Source organism: Ranitomeya variabilis, chromosome 1 (genome assembly GCF_051348905.1).
Source record: "Ranitomeya variabilis isolate aRanVar5 chromosome 1, aRanVar5.hap1, whole genome shotgun sequence".
Lineage (NCBI taxonomy): Eukaryota > Metazoa > Chordata > Amphibia > Anura > Dendrobatidae > Ranitomeya > Ranitomeya variabilis.
In genome coordinates, this window is record NC_135232.1 from 86,488,701 (window position 1) to 86,509,816 (window position 21,116).

At 43.6% G+C, this 21,116-nt stretch overlaps 1 protein-coding gene across 1 annotated transcript in view; it reads right to left on the reverse strand.

Annotated features, from left to right (window-relative positions):
- PDE4D (phosphodiesterase 4D) overlaps positions 1–19,096 on the reverse strand; it is a 1,072,650-nt gene extending 1,053,554 nt beyond the window's left edge. Inside the window, exon 1 of the mRNA XM_077285781.1 lies at positions 17,700–19,096. Within this exon, the coding sequence (XP_077141896.1) occupies positions 17,700–18,484 (785 nt within the window). The 5' untranslated portion in view covers positions 18,485–19,096. The remainder of the gene's footprint in view (positions 1–17,699) is intronic.
- Positions 19,097–21,116: the final 2,020 nt, after the last annotated feature.

Here is a 21,116-nt window from a genome sequence, read left to right on the forward strand (position 1 = left end):
TATTGGCACGGATTGGACAGTGTGAGTGTGTGCAGGGACATGCACCCAAATGGTAAAACCCAATTGTAAATCTATTCATCAATTTCTGCCAGAATGGAGGACCAGGGAATGGCGCTGTCTTTGCCACCAAGAGAAATCAAGGTGCAGAAATTTCAGGTTGCTTGTAGGAAATTTATTTTTTCATTCAAACTGATAAAAACTATATACACAACGGGTTTCGGCTGTTCAGGTGAAGAAGGCTGCAAACAGTCGAAACACTTGGAATAATCTTTTTTTTTATCAACAAGCAACCTGAAATTTCTGCACCTTGATTTCTCTTTGTGGCAAAGACAGCACCATTCCCTGGTCCTCCTGTCTGGCATCTACTTTGTGGGATGCTCTTATCAGGGTCCAATCCCTCCTCATCATGTCGGCAGCAGTCTCTTGCAAATACATTTATACTTCAAGCGGGAGTTGTGCCTCAGTTTGCACAACCGTATCAGATGAGCAAATTCCTATAGATACCAACTCAATTGATTATGTCTCACTACGCTTAGATAGCGCCACATTTTTCTCCTTTAGGAACTTCAACACTATTCATCAATTTCTATGAGGGATATCAAACGAAAACAAATGGCTGGCGTCAGCACCTAGCGAACTCGGGCAAGTGCCAGGTCCACTGCGTCTGGGAGCCCTGCACATATGGAGCGTTCTCAGGAGCTGAGCCTGCTGCATACATAGTGCCTGCCAGCTATGATACACTGCCAGCATCTAAACCTAAGTGCTTCTATAGGAGCTAAAACCAATCACAATTAAATATCTTAGATGCCCGGTCAGTCATGACAATTAAGAATCTAAACAACAGGGGATTGATTCTGTTACCCCCCAACGCAATTACATGGTGCTAATGAGTTGTCATGGCAGTCACTGAAGGCCCCCCATGTCTGCCCAGTTTGTACATCTAAGATACTGATCATGTAGCTGCGCTTTATAAGACTTTAGTGATTGTACAGTATTGCAGCTATTAATCAGTCACATGTTCAAGTCATAAGAAGAGTAAAAACCTATGAAAAATAATTTTATCAAATATATAAAAGTTCAAGTCAACTACTTTTCCTAGAACAGATATATAAAATTAAAAATATATATTTTAAATTATAGATTTAGCATCGCCAGACGCATTACTGTCCCAAATAATTAAGTATCATCATATTTATCACATACAGTGAATGTTAAAGTGGGAAAAAAAATGGCAGAGGTGCAATTTTTCAGTTCCAAAAAAATCTAAAATAAATATCTAAGAAAGTTGTGCGGACTCGAAATAGTTACGATAATAAGTATAGCTTGTACGGCAAAAAAACAAACAAAAGAAAACAACACTATCGACTGAAAAATAAACATTTTGAGGCAAGGAGGAAAAATCTAAGTTAAAAAGAGCCTACTCAAACTCGGTCATCCAAGGGCCTGAATGCACCCGGATCCGTTCCTGATGAGTACAATTAACTTTCCGTTGGGGCTTCTGCTTGAAGTTCTGAAAAACAGGATTTGGACAGAAACACTGCTGGGTCCATTCACAGGCAGATTCACTGTCTGCCTCCATTTCAACAGTGTCCAGAGATGGAAGCCACGATGGAGCCACCAATGTGTGGCTCAAATGCAATGTAAAGTTCCATAAAGCTCAGCAGAGATTTAAGATAGTTTTAGATTTTTCCTCTTTGTGGTTTTTGCATATTCTCTGCTTAATCTGCCATTTTCAATTATGCTAATGGTGACTTTGGAGAAAAAAAGCTAGTGGCCAACGCAAGAGGTGGAAAGAACCTTGAGCACAAAAGGTCTTAACGTTGCATTGTATAATGAGTTGTAGAACATTATATAGCACATTGTGTCTTTTCTACTGCTAGAGAACCTTTACATATTCAATATTACAATACCAGCCCAGAATACTAGCTAATGTTTGCTAAAGATGCTGCTAATATGCCTGGCTGACGCATCCATCTGTCATAAAGTGAGAATGGAAGCCGTAGGATACGTATTTGTATAATTGACTTTCTTAGAAGCAGCCAATCAGCCTTACAGTAGCTCTGACATTTTCCTCGTCTTTTTAGAATGAATGTGTCATTGCGGAAGAAACTTTCATTCAGGCACACCAGCAAGTGCATAAATATTTCGAGGGTAAAAAAACAACAACAAAAACAAAGTTAAATTAGACAGCAAAAAAAGCATTCATATAGAAAGTTGTCTATAGTGTAGATTAATATTATTCTGGTTACTGATAAATTACTGAGATCTTACTGCACGATTAATAACTTTGTTACGGATGGGGATGGAATATCTATTATGGCGCAATCCACTGATGTGCTCAAAACCAGCTTTTATTCATATGGAAATTAGGCTTACAAGCGCCCCGGTGAGCGTGTCTGTGTCAATGCACTTGCAGTTACTGGCTGCTCTTCACTTCTCCCCACTGGACACCGACTCCTGCTTCTTGACTGATAGTCGAGACCAAGACGTCGCGGTATAATGTCACCTCTGCTCTCTACTCTATATAAAAATATGCATGGCACATCGTTGGTTGGAATAAAGAAGATAAGAAGAGCGATAGACTGCAAGTGCACTGAAATGCCCACCAGCAAGGAAGCCACCAGGCCCTTGCTGGATGGGGGCCCACTCACACCAGTGAGTATTTCAGCTGGATGTGCATCTGAGGACGCACATTCAGCTGAAATGTATTGCAACGCAGAGACCCGCCAGCTCCCTGCACTGCAATACACGTCACCGGCCAGTCAGAGGTAGGCAGCTCTCGTTGGCTAGTTGCTAGTCATGGGCAGTGCATGATAGTAATGTCATGTGCTACCCATCACTTGTACACTGAAGTCATTTGCTGGTTTCTGAGGCGGCTGTAGAATAGTACGCTGCACGTCATAAGAGCAAAGGAAGGTAATAATAATCATTTTTTTGTATGTTTGTTGGAGAAGATCTGCATAAAAGGGATATTATAACTGAAAGGGGGCCAAAAACGGAGGACATTATATCAGGATGGGAGACATTATATCAGGAAGGGGCTCATAATGAAGGACATTATAGCAAGATGGAAGATATTATTATTGAAAGGGGCCCAAGATGGAGAACATTATACCAGGAAAAGACTGAGGATGGAGGACATTATACCTGGAAGGGAAAAAGGATGAGGGACATTATACCAGGATATAGGACCTTATGCTAGAAAGGGGCCTAAGATGAGGGACATCATACCCGGAAGGGACTATGATAGAGAACATTATGTCAGGAAAATGCCCAGGAAGGGGAACATTATACCAGGAAGGGATATTATTTTAGTAAGGGTCCATGATGGAGGATATTATTATAGGAAGGGGCCCAGGATGGGGACACTTTATCAGGGGCCCGGGTCGAGGATATTATTACAGGATGGAGGACATTATTACATGGAGTAGTGAACACAAATGTGTTCATAGAATCTGGAACGCTACAAGGGACCATACATCTGTCGAACATGCAGATGGGGACCCAGGTCCAAACTTGGCACTGGGGCCCATCGGACTCTAGTTACACCACTGCCCACCAGGGCACTTGTGTGCCTACTTTTCATATCAATGTAGATAGTTTGGTGCAATGGCACAGTGAATTGCACCATAATAGGTAGCTTTCATAATGTTTTATACCTCCCTATCCTGCATCAATAGGTTCCCTTTAATGTCGTTATTGATCACTAATTTTCAACTATTAGTTAAAAATAATTTTCTGTCATAATTGTTGATGTACAAGTAGTAATAAATTGTTATAAATCATGGATTAGAGGAGGGTTGCAAAAACTGTCGTAAATTGACAGATATATAAAAAATGTAGGCCATAAAGGGCTTCCACTTGTTCGGAGAATAGAGGTGCGATAAATTAACAATCAGTACAGTAAAGTCACGTGCATAGACTGCTGCCTCTTATACTCTTTTCAAGAGGACATTAGGGAACACAATTGTCCTGGTACTCTCCAAAACATAAGCATCCCTGTGTCTAGATGGTGAGAAGGGAGCACACAAATGGCATCAGGGCTACAGAATGAACACCCCTGTTTAAGAGGCGTTACCTCCAGATCCCAAAAGTATCTTCGATTTCCCTTCTGTTCTACTTAAGGGACCTAATGACAAGATCATGCCATTTTTCTAGAGTGCCTTATTCACTGGGCCTCTGAATAGCTGAAAGCTCCTAACACTTCTCCAAGAGGGTGGGTCTGTGGATTTGGGGTCTTGCCTAAAATGTTCAATAAATATCAAATGTTGTGAATGGCAGTGCTCTTCTGTAGCAGGTGGGGCGTCTTATTGATCCAAGAGATCTTGAACCTGAGGAAAAATAGCAGGAGGAAGACATATAGAGTAGAAGGGGGGAGAAAGGTTGTTGTAACGCCGTGTGGACATTAACAGAGCTGGGACACTTGGACAGGAGGTTTTTGTGACTATGGATCACACAAGATGGAAACAATGACATCACTTGGGAGACATCACAACAACTCCCGGATGTGTAGACATAGCTACAAAAAAAAATAGAAAAAAAGGAGCAAGAAAAAGACTGCACTGGAGCAATTCCTATTTTTGGTTTTCACTACTCGCACTTTTCATCCAGGATATCAATCCTACTTCCCCAGACACAGACTTTCACAATGTGCCATTTTTTACAAAGGCATCCATCCGACAGACAGCTTGATAATCACAGATCAATAATAGTAACTAAGAACCATGTTGCACTGGGGATTTTCAGAACACAGATGTACACTGAGGCATCCCTTTATTTGGTGACATGTAAGATAGGATACATGTATCATGAGAATTTTTTCCTTATGAAGTCGTTAATTGCATACATAAACTAAGCCTGTGGACGCCGAACATGTCCCTTAATGTCACCTACAGAACAAGATGCCTTGCTGGATTCACTGCCAAGAGTTGGGTAATAAAATCACAGTGAAATCTGTAATGTTCCATTGTAGTCAAATTTAGTTCTTTAGGGATATTACAAGGAGAAGAACTTACACAGGACAATAGATATATAATGATTAGGGGCATGGAGAAGTTATAGCCCTATTTAATGTCAAAGTATTGTAAAAAAAAATTAGGTTTTAGTTCTAATTACATAAATTCGTTGTACGGTTTAAAATGAAAAGTCTGCAGTCTCTATGTGTGCTTCGAAGATTCAACTGTTTCTGAGCCAGTAATGCGATATGCATACTACTGGGCAGAACCCGTCTAGTGAACAATGTAGTGCAGCGTGGTTGGTGCAATGTGACAGATAGGCAGGGACCACAGAAAATTCAACATAAACAGTGTCTTTATTTTCAGACTCACATACAGGAGTGTTATCCTCCGGATGGCAGCCGGATTTCCACAAATGCAGTCCGTAATCTAAACCTATTGCCATGGCCAATGGCATCACTGTGTCTCTTGGTTGTGTCATCCACCTTGAGGCCCCTGGCTCAGTGTTAGCTCCACATAGACCTGGATTGCACAGAGCCTGCTGCTCTGCAACTTGCAAACTCCAAACTGACACACCCAAGACAAAACTGACAGATTTAAATGGAATTGTGGCCCTACAGCCACTTCCAAAACCTGGAATGGAGAGAAGGATTTGCCCCACTACCAAGCCTGCAAATCCCTCTAAAAATAAAAGCCCTTGACAGATTTTCCTAACAAACCTGACTGGGTCAACTACTGGGACCTGTTCCACTTTTTCTTTTATTTTGCCTTGTGATTCACTGGCATTCTGCTGTGAACACAAGGTGCTCCAGCAGGTTTAATAAGACTGTCCGCATCCTAAGGGACACATATAGACCCTCGCATATGATTCCCCTCACTGCCTCACAGCATGTATGAAGCTAGGGTGTGACTGTCTAGTGAGCATGGCTCTACAGAGGGCGTGGCCTCGCTCAATACACATGTCTAAAGTTAGGCCACGCTCACTAGACGGCTTCTGCCTGGTAGTGTGCATTTTCCATACATTACCGTCGTTCTCGGCTCAGAAAAAGATGAATCCTTGCAGTGCACATTGTGTGCGTTTGGGGAATTCAAAAGTCTGCAGTCACACAGAATGACACACAAAGTAACTGCAGACTTTTCATTTTAGACTTGGACAACCCTTATAAAAACCTGGATCAGTTATATAAAGGATGTTAGTTTTCATTAAAGTGTAGAGCACGTGAATGATAGTAGACAGAGATGAGAGATGAGAATTTGGATGGTACCACAGTGTGCAGAGGTTTGTGGGTGAGTGTGACAAGTTTTTGTTATATTCTGAAGCAGACTGGCAACCAGTGTAATGACTGGTACACGTAGGAGGCATCAGTGTAGCAGCTGGACAGAAATATGAGCCTGCTTGCTGCATTCAGGATATATTGGAAAATAGAGAGTTTAGAGAGTTACAACAGTCAAGATGAGAATAAATCAGAGCCACAGAATTTGTGTAGTTTCAAAATGGGAAAAAAAAGTAGATTCTGGAGACGCTTTTGATGTGCAGATGTCATGAGGAAGTACTAACCATAAATATTGGTAGAATCGGTAATTCTGATTGCATTAATGCTTGATCCAGAGATTCATAGATCACTGCTTTATGACAAATGTTTGATATACCAGACACACCTCAAAGACAACTGCAAGTTGCAGCCCAAATAAAGTTCTGAATAATTGTTAAATCTTTTGTAATATGGAAATAAAGGTTTTAATTATTATTTTTTTTCTTTTAAGTAATCTACTTTTAGGGAGAATTACGCAATTTCTGATTACTTTGGAACAAGTCTCATCCCCTCAAATAACAGATGACTCGTGGTTTTGAGGTTTGTATATTTCGTTATTCCAATCTTCCGTAATGAATGTTGGCTTCATTTGTAGATTATTCTCCATTTCAGGAAATGATGACTGCTGTATACTCACATGATGGCCATTAAAGTCACTCATGTTTGGACTCATTGATCAATGCCCACGTGACAGATTGTCCTTATTCAGATTGATTTTAATTCTTTAGTTTTTCAAGTAGCAGACTCACTTCTGTGCAGAATGCCAATTGTTTGGATTTTCACATTGCACATGTTGCATGTTGCTAATTCTTTCCATGTCTTATAAGTGAATACATATGACATTTGCAGTATATAAACAGTAATCCAAAGCTTCCCAGTCACTAGAATGTGTCACAGAAAGGGGCCCACTAGGTAAGGTGGATCCTCTAAGCACAAGGGGCCTTTGGCACTTAAGTCCAACACTGGTAATAGATCAGAGAATATCTGAAAAGTGATTTGTATAAAACAGTCCGTTTCAGTATTTTCTTTATATAGGAAGTACCCCCAAAAAAATTCATAATAGAGGTTCATAATAAAATATTAGGGGGCTCAAGAACCTGTGGTGTATTGTTTAAAGGGGTCATGCAGGATTAAAAAAACAGAAGTGCTTTCTTTAAAAAAACCCACCTAACCCCATAAGTAATCCCAGACCTCTATGGACAACTGTGGCACTGTTTTGGGACGAGAGCTGTCTGGTTTAACACTTAGATATTAATTAGATAAGATACATAGTTTGAAGCAAAAGAAGAAAGTTTAACTTTTTGCATCTAAAGTTATTTTTTTTTACAAAAGGAAGGCAATAGAACCATTTGCAGAACTTTCTCCTCACTAGAGAAGGAGAAACCGTCGATAGCATCCGTTCCGACACAATCCTTCCTCTTCACTTTATTTTTCCATTTTGTTATCGATATTGCTGTAACATTACTTTACGAATCAAAGCAAACCTTTAGCAGCTACAAAACAACTAAGCAAGTATGGATTCTTCCTGCCGACATTTAATTCCAGTTTTATTACATTAGACTTTAACCTTTTACTGACTGTGGTGTAGAAAACGCTGACGAGCTGACCGACAAAGACTGTCTGAGCCTTGTGTCTGAGCAACATGTGAGTTTTGCTGTTTTGTAACTTAATTTTCCTTTTCTGAGTACATGTATGCATTAGTAAGTAACCCCTGACCTGTGTTCCTGTACACTCCTTGTAAAATGATCTATATATTATTATATCATGAGAACAAAACGTGACTGATTCAAGTGTCTTATGAAAGACTCTGATGCTGGAGCTTATCCCAATAAAAGCTTTGCTCACATGTCTACTTCTTATTTCTATGTTTGGATCCCTTTTTTTGGATGACAAAAATGGAAATATAATTATCCAGGACAGGATCAATTCATTTGAATGGGCATGGAAATGTCCTGAAATATCTTCCGCTTGACACAATCTAATCCATTGTCTGCGTAACTTTATTTCTGGCCATAAAAATGGATGGCAGCTCAATCGCTACTATTAAGAAAGAACTCCCATCAAAAACGTTATCCTCTTAATATATTCATATTATATAATATATATAATCATCATATTATATAGCACTGTGTACTTACAATTGCTCATTTTACCTTTCTACAAAGTTAATTATTCTCTGCTCTGTGTAGAAAAAGAAGTCTATTTTAACTACATGAGTCATCTCCCTCTTCAACTCCTGAACCAGCTTCTCCCTCCTCACCAGGGACGTTTGCAGGGATGACTCATGCAGGAAAAATTGACCTCCTGTTTCTACATAGAGCTTAGAAGGATTCAGCTGGTCAGTTTTTTATGTTATAGACCTAATGGAAAAGAGAAGAATTAGCTGGGTAGAAAGGCAAAATGAGCAATTATAAGTACACAGTGCTGTATAATATAATGTATAATAATGACTGCAATATATTAAGAGGATAAAAATGTTGATGGGAGGAGGAGGGCTTCTTTAATTTTATTGGAAAAGGAATATGATTGATGGTCATGGTCATTTATCGAGAATACTACAGGCATTCAGGGACACCTCTAGTAGAAGCAAATTTTACAAACAAAACAAAAACTGATGCCAAACAAAAAACCAAACTATGCATCCATTTTTGCTTTGTTTGCATTGTATCCATTTTTTATTTTTATTAATACCGGATTCGTTAGAAATGGATGACAACTGGACATTTGAACAGAGCCTAATCTACAATACTACAACCCAATGACAAGAGTGGTGCTGAATTTGGAACAAAATGTGTTCTCTCTCCAAAAACTTAAAGGCCATGATTCATCAACGTTTTTTCCTACACAAATCTGTCATAAACCTTTTTCATCACTCACAAAATCTTTGTGTAACCATTTTGGACGTTTCCTCACCAGTAGTGTTGAGCATTCCAATACCGCAAGTATCGGGTATCGGCCGATATTTGCTGTATCGGAATTCCGATACCGAGTTCCGATATTTTTGTGATATCGGAATCGGAAGTTCCCAGTGTATGGTTCCCAGGGTCTGGAGGAGAGGAAACTCTCCTTCAGGCCCTGGGATCCATATTCATGTAAAAAATAAAGAATAAAAATAAAAAATATGGATATACTCACCCCTCCGGCGGACCCTGGACCTTAGCGATGTAACCGGCAGCCTCCTTTCCTAAGAATGCAGTGAGTGTAGGACCTGCGATGACGTCGCGGCTTGTGATTGGTCGCGTGAGCGGTCACATGAGCGGTCACGCGACCAATCACAAGCCGCGACGTCATCGAAGGTCCTTCACTCTGCATTCTTAGGAACGGAGGCAGACGCTTGGACCGGTGAGAGCCAGGGGCCGTCCGAGGGGTGAGTATATCAATATTTTTTATTTTTATTCTTTATTTTATACATGAATATGGATCCCAGGGCCTGAAGGAGAGTTTCCTCTCCTTCAGACCCTGGGAACCATTCCGATATTTTGTGTCCCATTGATATGCATTGGTATCGGATATCGGTATCGGCGATATCCGATATTTTTTGGGTATCAGCCGATCCAATCCGATACCGATACCTTTGCATATCGGAAGGTATCGCTCAACACTACTCACCAGTCTTGTCCAACTCTATCAGATTGGGTGGTACTAGGGCAGGAAAGGGGATGTGACACCACAGCTCATCTCCAGGACTGGAGTAAGATTTGTGGCAAGGTGCATGAAGGCGCACTTCACTTTTTAGAAGTGCCTGATTCAGTAAGAGGCATTAATTTTGTGCCTCTGACTCTGGCATGCATGAACAACACTGATCTTGATGTAGGGATAATATGTTCTTACAGTGGGCTTCTAAAGCTTTTTTTGTTTGTTTTAGTTGACTTCCTTATTGCAAGAAGCTAATCATGTCATGATGTCATGTATTGGTAGGTTTTTTGCTTTTTTTTACTGCATCCTTTTTTGACAACGCATTTGAGAATCTCAGTGCATGCTGGGATACTGAAACGAGATGCCATTGGGGGGCAGAGGCTATGGTCACTTCCCCAGCCACTGCCTCCTCCCTGAACCAAAGAGTTATCAGTGAGGCTCGTTTCAGGGGCTGGGCTAGTCCCTGTTATGCCGAGCATGTGTCAGTTGTCAATTCCAACCAATGCTCAGTAGATTCTTGTTACATAGTGACAGTGCGTTCGCTCACCAGCTCTGATCAGAAGTAACGAGCCAGCAGGAGAGCAAACTGTTAGTGTGTGTTGTAAGAATACCCAGTGTGCAGAGACCAGTGCCGCCTCCACAAGTGACGTCACACATGCTGGTCTCTGAATGCCGTGTATTTTTCTGACAAAGACACTGACAGTGCGCTCTTCTGGAGACTCATTACTTTTGATCTGAGACAAAGAGTGAACACAATGTCACTGTAGATACTGCACAGTGAGCATCCATTGGAATTGACATCCGACACATGATCAGTATAGCATGAACTAGCCCAGCCCCTGAAATGGACCTCACTGATGACGCTTTGTTCCAATGATGGGGCAGAGGCTGCATCAGTTTTGTTTGAGTATCCCAGCATGCACTGGAATTCTCAAACAAAGCATCATTGAAAAAGGAGTATTAAAAAAAAGCAATTTGATAAGGTACATTACAAAAATTACTAGATTATGGCATTAAATAGATTTTAGTTGACTTCCTTATTGCAAGAAGCTAATCATGTCATGATGTCATGTATTGGTAGGTTTTTTGCTTTTTTTTACTGCATCCTTTTTTGACAACGCATTTGAGAATCTCAGTGCATGCTGGGATACTGAAACGAGATGCCATTGGGGGGCAGAGGCTATGGTCACTTCCCCAGCCACTGCCTCCTCCCTGAACCAAAGAGTTATCAGTGAGGCTCGTTTCAGGGGCTGGGCTAGTCCCTGTTATGCCGAGCATGTGTCAGTTGTCAATTCCAACCAATGCTCAGTAGATTCTTGTTACATAGTGACAGTGCGTTCGCTCACCAGCTCTGATCAGAAGTAACGAGCCAGCAGGAGAGCAAACTGTTAGTGTGTGTTGTAAGAATACCCAGTGTGCAGAGACCAGTGCCGCCTCCACAAGTGACGTCACACATGCTGGTCTCTGAATGCCGTGTATTTTTCTGACAAAGACACTGACAGTGCGCTCTTCTGGAGACTCATTACTTTTGATCTGAGACAAAGAGTGAACACAATGTCACTGTAGATACTGCACAGTGAGCATCCATTGGAATTGACATCCGACACATGATCAGTACAGCATGAACTAGCCCAGCCCCTGAAATGGACCTCACTGATGACGCTTTGTTCCAATGATGGGGCAGAGGCTGCGTCAGTTTCGTTTGAGTATCCCAGCATGCACTGGAATTCTCAAACAAAGCATCATTGAAAAAGGAGTAGTAAAAAAAAAAAAGCAATTTGATAAGGTACATTACAAAAATTACTAGATTATGGCATTAAATAGATAGGCATATAGGATGAAAATTAATGTGTTTCAGACCACTCCTTCACCCCTTTAGGCACCAAGTCAGGGCCCCATCAAGCTATTATTGCCCCTCCTGGTGTGTGGGGTCCAGTGCATGGAATATCATATGGGGCAGGATAGAGATGCAATTGGGCATTATGGGAGATCATGTGGGACAGGATGGAGACACATAGGGCAAGAAGAGAGACACGTGGGGCAGGATGGGAGACATATAGGTCAGGATGGGAGACACCTAAGGCAGGATTGGAGAAACATGGGGGCAGGATGGGAGAAACATGGGGGCAGGATGGGAGGACATATGGGAGAAGGATGGAGACACATAGGGCCAGGATAGAGAAACATGGGGCCAGGATGGAAACACATTGGGACAGGCTGGAGACACATTGGGCCCGGATGGGAGAACATATGCGGCCTGGAATGAAACACATGAGGTCAGGATGGGGCATGTTATTACAAGAAGGGGACAGGATGTGGGACACTATTAATCTAGGGGCTAATTAAGTAATATTATTGTTGCTGTGATGTATTTTATTTTTGAGGATACCGTTTTCAGTGGGGAGAGGTCCTGTTCTTGTGCAGGGCAACAAAATTTCGCTTTTTTACCTTCAACTGGTGCAGTGTAGAAGTTGGGGAGAAATTGGGGAATGTGCTCTGTGTGTTATTTTCTGCACAGACAAGTCCTGGCTGGAAGAAGTGATGGTGGTCTGCACTGGATGAAGAAGAAAAGCGAAGATGAATATCTTCAACTAGAGATGTCACTGGTGAGTCAGTGTTTTACCTGTACACTTACACTATACACTGTATACTATGTACAGAGCTCCTGTGTATAAATTAATTGGTGAGTCTGTGTATTACCTGTACATTGACACTATATATAGCGTTCCTGTGTATAATGTCTCTGGTGATCACTGTATTATCTGTACATTGACACTATATACAGAGCTCCTGTGTATAATGTCACTAGTGATCTCTGTATTACCTGTAGACTGACATTATATACAGAGCTCCTGTGTATAATGTCACTGGTGAATCACCCTTATTACATGTATACTTACACTATACAATGTACACTATGTAGAGAGCTTCTATGTATATTTCCACTTATGGTAATATTAGTATTTTTTTTTCAATTAATGATCAGCATTGTAGTATTTGATCACTATGTGGTGGCAATATGTGGTCTGGTCATGGTGTGGCGGTATTTGATCCTTGTATGTGGTATTATTCAGTCACTATATGGTAGCCATATGTGGTCTGGTCATGGAGTGAAAGCTTTTGTCCCTTGTATGTGGTATTATTGGTCATTTTAAATAATGCATGTGACACATTCCCTTAAAGAAAAATAAATAAAAATATACCTAAAAAGAGTATTGAATATTTTAACAAGTGTGAGAGTACAGTAGGGCTTGGGCAAATGGTATACCTTGTCGTTGTGGCAACTTAAAATATATTTTGGCCAAAACAAAAGCTGATGGCTATGTATGTGATCTGGTGTTCGATAGGAACTGTTAATGTGTGATTGGTGAGGACGGGGTGCAGAAGCAGAGTTTTTCCAAAAGTGGGTGGTGGGACTGTGGAAGTTTCAATGTTTAGATTTGGAGCTGGGGTGGAGCCTGGGCAGAGTCTCAAGGGGGCTTGAATTTTTTCCCAGGATGGAGCCCTGAAATTCCTGATGGCAGCCCTACACCCAGTACCTACTAAAATGAATGCACTGTCTATGCAATGCAGGACAGATTCTTCCATGGGATGCTCTTTGTAGCCACTCATTATGGAGGACCCTGAGCAGAGGATCCCCTCAATTTTTCCTAGGTAACAGATGGTGATTTCATTATATTGACACTAACAAAATTCTATTATATATTGAATCATCTCACAAAAATGTTGGCCAGTTTATAAAGCCTTTCCTTTTGCTACACAATGTCTCTGATAATCCTCACCGTCAATACACAGCTAGCACAGGACTACAATAATAGGGAGAATGGACACAAGAAAGAGAGCACTTTCCGTCAAGAAGAGGATTGTTCCAATGCATCTCAAATAAAAAATTAAACTATTTTGCGGTCACTTGTTGCTCCTCTCCCATTATTCCTATAATGCTCTTCGTTTTGGTCATTAGATGTGTGGTCAGACAGATTTGTGGCTTTAACGGAAGAGATTACTTCATGTATATTTTACCATTGTTAATTTTTTTTCCTTCCAATAATTCTATTTACATGCAAGAATAATAATCTTAAAATAATTATAAAACTGGCTGCGAAATGTATAATTTAAGGAAATAATCAATAGTCATGTTTTCTATTTATTAGAGATTTTGTGTCTTGTGCCAGGGAAACAACATACAATGCCAATCAAGTTTTGGGTACTATATTCAAAGGGAATTTGTGGTTAAAATTCTGTGCTGCCGCAGGGATGAATTCCAGGAGTATATCGTAGATTCACAGTGGTTTTATGCAACGCGTTTCAGGGGTCTCATACCCCCTTCATCAGGAAATACCAGACCTGTGGATCTGCAGCAGCCGCCAGCCTATACGCATTTATCTCATCCTAACCAGGTGAGTAAATTTCGTGGTATAGCCATTCACTGGCTTCCTATCGCCCAGAGACTCCAGTTCAAAACCGTTACAATGACATACAAAGCCATCCGCAATCTGTGTCCTCCATACATCTGTGACCTCGTCTCCCGGTACTTACCTACATGCAACCTCCGATCCTCTCAAGATCTCCTTCTCTACTCCTCTCTCATCGCTTCTTCCCACAACCTCATCCAAGACTTCTCCCGTGCTTCCCCCATACTCTGGAACTCTCTACCCCAACACATCAGACTCTCGCCTACCATAGAAACCTTCAAAAAGAACCTGAAGACTCACCTCTTTTGACAGGCCTACAGCCTGCAGTGATACTCAACCTACTGAACCGCCGCACAACCAGCTCTACCCTCACCTATTGTATCCTCACCCATCCCCTGCAGACTGTGAGCCCTCGTGGGCAGAGTCCGCTCTCCTTATGTACCTGTGTGCCTTGTTTTTTGCTCATGTTTAATGTATTTGTCTATATTTGCCCCATTTTCACATGTAAAGCGCCATGGAATAAATGGCGCTATAAAAATGTATAATAATAATGATAATATTCTTTCCTTTGCAACGTGGATAAGACCCTATTGCGCTTTTTTGTCTTCCTATTCTTTTACAACAATCAAGTTTTGGGAGCATACCCTGATTTGCCATCCAGGTGCAGCTACACGACCAGTGCGCCCCGAGCAGGCTGCCCCGCATTGCACACAACAGCTACATATCTACGTCGCATCACGGCCGTCAATTCCAGCTATAAATAGAAGCCACATCTATTCGAACAATGGATTCTCCTATCTGTACGGCAACAGCAATAAGGAATCCTACATTGTTTTCCAGGAGGCAGGCTACAGTATGTTCCTGATAAATGAAAGTCACATTTACGTAGATCCTTGACTAGCTGCCATGGAAAGATATTCAGCACTTGTAGGGTATTGCCCAATCTGTACACTTCCTAAATACACTCCATACCGGGGATAAAGAACACGAGAAGCACTGGCTGTCACCGAAATCTGTTGTACAGTAGATGCCAATGACATGGGAAGGCTCAGAAGCAGCATGTAAAGCAGGCATGCCAATCATTCATTCATTGAGTTCATTCCGGTGCTACATACTGTACATGTTTGATCATAAAATCACTCCAGGTAAGAAAAGTCTTTTGCTCATTAGATGTCAGCATCAATCAGTTCATCTTCAGGGATTACTAGGATTATAATTAAAAATTAAAACACGAGATAAGATAATAGGTCGGTCACCTGCTGTTCATATAGTAAAATGAGAAGAACATATGGAAAGATCACAGAAAAGGCAACTAAATTGTGAATATGATGAATTAGGTTTTGCAGATGTTGCACGCACGGTCTCTATAAGGATCGCACCTCATCGTATTGATCCCATCAACATTACAGTATAGATGCCCAGTTACAACAGCTGGAGGAGCCAGCAGGTAACAACCCTGGGCTCGGAGACCACCTAGTGCCATGTGTTTGCATTCATAATATAATAATGAATATATTATTAGACATGGTAACACGCTTATAAATATGCTGATAGAAGAGCCATCTCCATAGAAAGCCACAGGATGACTGAGCGCAGAACAGAAATAGCACAGGATTAAAGCAAACAAACCCATTATCTTTTCACCTGACAATGATGGATCAAGAATCGTCACATTAGTTTATTGAAAGTAAAGGTATAATACCATATAAAGCTCAAAAAGCAACAAGAAATAAGATTATCTCGACACAGGAGCATTTTATGTAAACCCATCCAATTGTGGAAATTAGTATTATTCCAAAATCTATAGATTTTTGTGGGAAAACCCCTTTAAGGTGTGCAAACACATTGATATAGAGATGGGGCAACAGGGGTAGAAATGTGATCTATTACTAGGGGAAACGTGTGGATGTAGTTATGGGGGAGTGTAGAGGGATCAGTAATGAGGGTAAGAAGGTAGTGATGGGGTAATAGTGCGGTCATATTGGGCTAAACATGTAGGGATATAGTGCTGGGGAAACTTGTGCTGAGGCTGATGTAGTTATGGGGTAAGACGATAATGATATAGTAATGGGGGTAGTTATGTAGTGATGGGGTAGTAGTGTTGTCCTATTGTAATGGGGCACACATGTTGGTATATAGTGCTGGGGGACCATGTAGTTATATAGTTATGGGGTAAGCATATAAGGATATAGTAATGGGGAGAGAGGGCAGTTATGTAGGGATGGGGTAATATTGTGGTAATATTGTAATGGGGTAACATGTAGTGCTGGGGGAGCAGGGTCTGATGTACTTATGGTGGGAGTAATGATATAGTAATGAGGGTGAGAAGGCAGTGATGTATCAATGGGGTACTGGGGTAATAGTACAGTTATATTATGGATCTGGTGCTAGGGGATACATACTGACATGCATGGCTAATATGTAATGGTATAGTGATGGGGTAGTAGTTCTGCAGTGATGGGGTAGTAGTTCTGCAGTGATGGGGGTAGTAGTTCTGTAGTGATGGGGTAGTCGTTCTACAGTGCTGAGCTCTAGTACACGAGTGTAATGACATAATGATGGGGGTAACAGTTCTGCAGTGATGGGGTAGTAGTTCTGCAGTGATGGGGGTAGTAGTTCTGCAGTGATGGGGTAGTAGTTCTGCAGTGATGGGGGGTAGTAGTTCTGCAGTGATGGGGTAGTAGTTCTGCAGTGATGGGGGTAGTAGTTCTGCAGTGATGGGGCAGTAGTTCTGCAGTGATGGGGGGTAGTAGTTCTGCAGTGATGGGGGTAGTAGTTCTGCAGTGATGGGGTAGTAGTTCTGCAGTGATGGGGGGTAGTAGTTCTGCAGTGATGGGGTAGTAGTTCTGCAGTGATGGGGGGTAGTAGTTCTGCAGTGATGGGGTAGTAGTTCTGCAGTGATGGGGGGTAGTAGTTCTGCAGTGATGGGGTAGTAGTTCTGCAGTGATGGGGTAGTAGTTCTGCAGTGATGGGGGGTAGTAGTTCTGCAGTGATGGGGTAGTAGTTCTGCAGTGATGGGGGTAGTAGTTCTGCAGTGATGGGGCAGTAGTTCTGCAGTGATGGGGGTAGTAGTTCTGCAGCACTGAGCACTAGTACACGAGTGCAGTGACATAGTGATGGGGGTAGACCAGCCCTGCAGTGTCCTGACTCTGGCAGGTGACTCGGTGACATTGCACCAGTGTTGGGATGAGGGCTTTCTGCAGATGACGGAGACCCCCGCATTCCTCCCCAGACCCCGCACAGCAGGTCGTGCACTCTAGGACTGGCTGCACCGTGTTAGGTGCCTGTCTCTTTAAGAGTGGCAGCGCTAGAGCCCGAGCCTGCAGACGAGCGCCGTCCTGTGTGTCCGCAGCGCCGCTGACAATGGAGAATAGAAATCTTACCGTCTGAATCCCTGGAAGGACGAGGGCCAGGACATGCGGGATTTCTTCAGTCCGGGTCTGTGGCCGGTGTCCACAGCGTACGAGGAGCGGTCCATGGCCGGGCAGTGCAGGTATCGCTCGGTGTCGGAGAAGCCTCGGTGCCTCACCCTGCTGGCGGAGTATCTGCTGCGGGAGGAGGCTGGGGGGCAGTGTGGCGCCGGCTGGAGCCCAGGCTGTGACTGAAGTTGGAACTGGAGCAGTGGGTGAGCCGGGGCTTGACACTGAGGGTGGACTTGGGGTGGGGAGAGGGGCTGTAGTGTGGGGAGTAGCTGGGACTGAGGCAGAGGTGGAGATTGTGGCTGAAGGGGATAAACTTGGGGCTGAAGCTGGCTGAGGAAAAGCGAGTGAGGTGCTGGAGAGATGGTGGTGAAGGACGGGAGCAGGGACTGTGGCTGGAGGGGCTGTGGCTGGAGGGGCTGTGGCTGGAGGGGCTGTGGCTGGAGGGGCTGAGCCTGGTCCTGGTGCTGGAGGGACTGAGCCTGGTCCTGGTGCTGGAGGGACTGAGCCTGGTCCTGGTGCTGGAGGGACTGAGCCTGGTCCTGGTGCTGGAGGGACTGAGCCTGGTCCTGGTGCTGGAGGAAGCTTTGGTGCTGGAGGAAGCTCGGCTGGTGCAGAGCCTGGAAGTGGCGCTGCTGCTGGTCTGGCCGCCACAGATGTTTTGGTGCCGCCAGGTTCCCCGGGCTGCTCCCGTTGCTGCAGCTGCTGCTGGTCACCAGAGCGCTCAGGTTGCTGCCCTCTGTCTCCATGGCTCACCCTGCACACTGCCGGACACACACACTGGGATCTCAGCTCGTCAGCAGAAGTTCAGGAGAGGACACGAGAGAGCGCCACACATGCCAGCCCTGCTCAGCTCACCACGGGGTCACCACATGGAGCAGAGCGCGGAGAGGATCACCCGACACAGGACACAGCCCCCCAGTACTTGGCCACTACCTGGTGGAGAGGTGCTGCAGTGCCGGATCACTGTATGCTGAAGAGGTGCTGCAGTGCCGGACAGCCCCCAGCACCGGGTCACTGTATGAAGTGCTGCTGGACAGCTCACCCAGAGCCAGATCCAAATATGTGAAGGAGGGGTGCTGGAGGGCTGGACAGCTATCCTAGAATCAGAGCACTGTATGAGGGAGAGTGCTGGACAATGGATCACTGCATGGAGGAGAGGTACAGAAGTGTCGGACAGCTCCACCAGGAACGGATCACTTTATGAAGAAGTGCTGAAGTGTCGGAGAGCTCCACAAGTACTTGATCACTGTATGGTGGAGAGGTGCTGAAGTGCTGGACAGCTCCCTCAGTAGTTGATCACTTTATGAAGAAGTGCTGGATATCTCCACCAGTAATGGATCACTTTATGAAGAAGTGCTGGACATCTCCCTCAGTAGTTGATCACTTTATGAAGAAGTGCTGGATAGCTTCACCAGTAATGGATCACTTTATGAAGAAGTGCTGGATAGCTCCACTAGTAATGGATCACTTTATGAAGAAGTGCTGGATAGCTTCACCAGTAATGGATCACTTTATGAAGAAGTGCTGGATAGCTCCACTAGTAATGGATCACTTTATGAAGAAGTGCTGGATAGCTTCACCAGTAATGGATCACTTTATGAAGAAGTGCTGGATAGCTCCACTAGTAATGGATCACTTTATGAAGAAGTGCTGGATAGCTTCACCAGTAATGGATCACTTTATGAAGAAGTGCTGGATAGCTCCACTAGTAATGGATCACTTTATGAAGAAGTGCTGGATAGCTTCACCAGTAATGGATCACTTATGAAGAAGTGCTGGACAGCTCCCTCAGTAAGGGATCACTTTATGAAGAAGTGCTGGACAGCTCCACCATCACTGGAACACTGTATGGAGGGCAGATGCTGAAGTGCTGGACAGCTCCCAAAACAAAAGAAATCCACTGATAGCAGACAAGAGCTGCTGAGAACTTGTGACCTACCTCCTCTGTGCCAGCTTCATGCAGCCATGAATCAGGGATGTCTTCATCCCATGCAGACTCACATCTGGCTTCTTGTTGGTCGGAGGCTCCTGGGATGTCCTCCTAGGTCACAGGCCAATAGCAATGACACCAGTTCCTCTGGTAGTCTTGCAGGACGTGCTCTGCTCCCCTCAGCCGGGCTCCAGTGCTGCTGTGCCAGGGGCTGCCTGCCTCCTCCTGGCTGCATTCTCTCCTCCTTGCCTCTCACAGCAGATGATGGAGCTCTCTGCTGCTTGTGTGCGGGCAGGAATCACAGCTCTATATGTTCTGCATGGCTCCTGGCCAAGAGTTCAGCCTGTCCCCTCTCCTGGAGCTCCCTTGTCTGCCCTTTCTTCCCATCGCTGAGAGATCTTCATCCGCTTCCCAAATTTTGAAACTTTACTGAATTAGACTGAGAGATGGAAGAGGAGGTGCAAGAAGTAGGAACTGCCCCCTGTAAGCCGAAGACCAGGAGGACCACATCAGCTCCCCAGCTGTGCTGGAGAGACCCCACCGCCCCTAATGAATACTGACTGCTATATACAGACTGCAATATCATTCCTGTAACACACAGGAGAATAAATACAATGTTCCGCTATGGACACAGTGTATGGCCGTGGATCTGTTCACACAAGTGTCTACCGCGCTATAGCTGGAAACTACAGTGGATTCTCGTGTTCCTTTGTTATAATACCAAGTGTGTCTGGCAGACATGTCTGTATGTGAGTGTCCTAATGTGTATGTGTGCACAGCTCGCATGTATCCTCCCCCAGGTCACATAGAAATTGGGTCTCTAGAGAAACAGAAATGATTGAAATACAGGTTATATCTAATTGCCCTGAAATCAGCTCCATGACACATTCTGCTGGGTACAGAATCTTTACCATTACATAAGGAGTAGTGGCAGTATAACATGGTGTCTGTCCCAGCGGGATACAATTTGATTAGCTATCCATAAGCCATGTAGGTATTTAATACAGAGGATATTAATAGATTGTGCTATTTCTAGCACTGTCTAGGGGATGGATTGAAAATTTCAATAATTTAATTAATTAATCCATCCTTCCTTCCCTCCCTCCCTTCCTTCTGCCTCCATTCCTTATTCCTGCCTTCCATCTATCTCTCCCATCCTTCAGCCACTCATTCATCCATCCATCCCTCCTTCCATCCATCCATCCATCCATCCATTCATTCATCCATCCCTGCCTTCCTCCATCCATCCCTCTTTCTCTCCCTCCATTCATCCATCGATCCCTCCCTTCTTCCCTCCATCCATCCCTCTTTCCCTCCCTCCATCCATCCATCCCTCTTTCCCTTTCTCCATCCATCAATTCCTCCCTCCCTTCTTCCCTCCATCCATCCCTCTTTCTCTCCATCCATCCATCCATCCCTCCCTCCTTCCGTCCCTCCTTCCCTCCCAT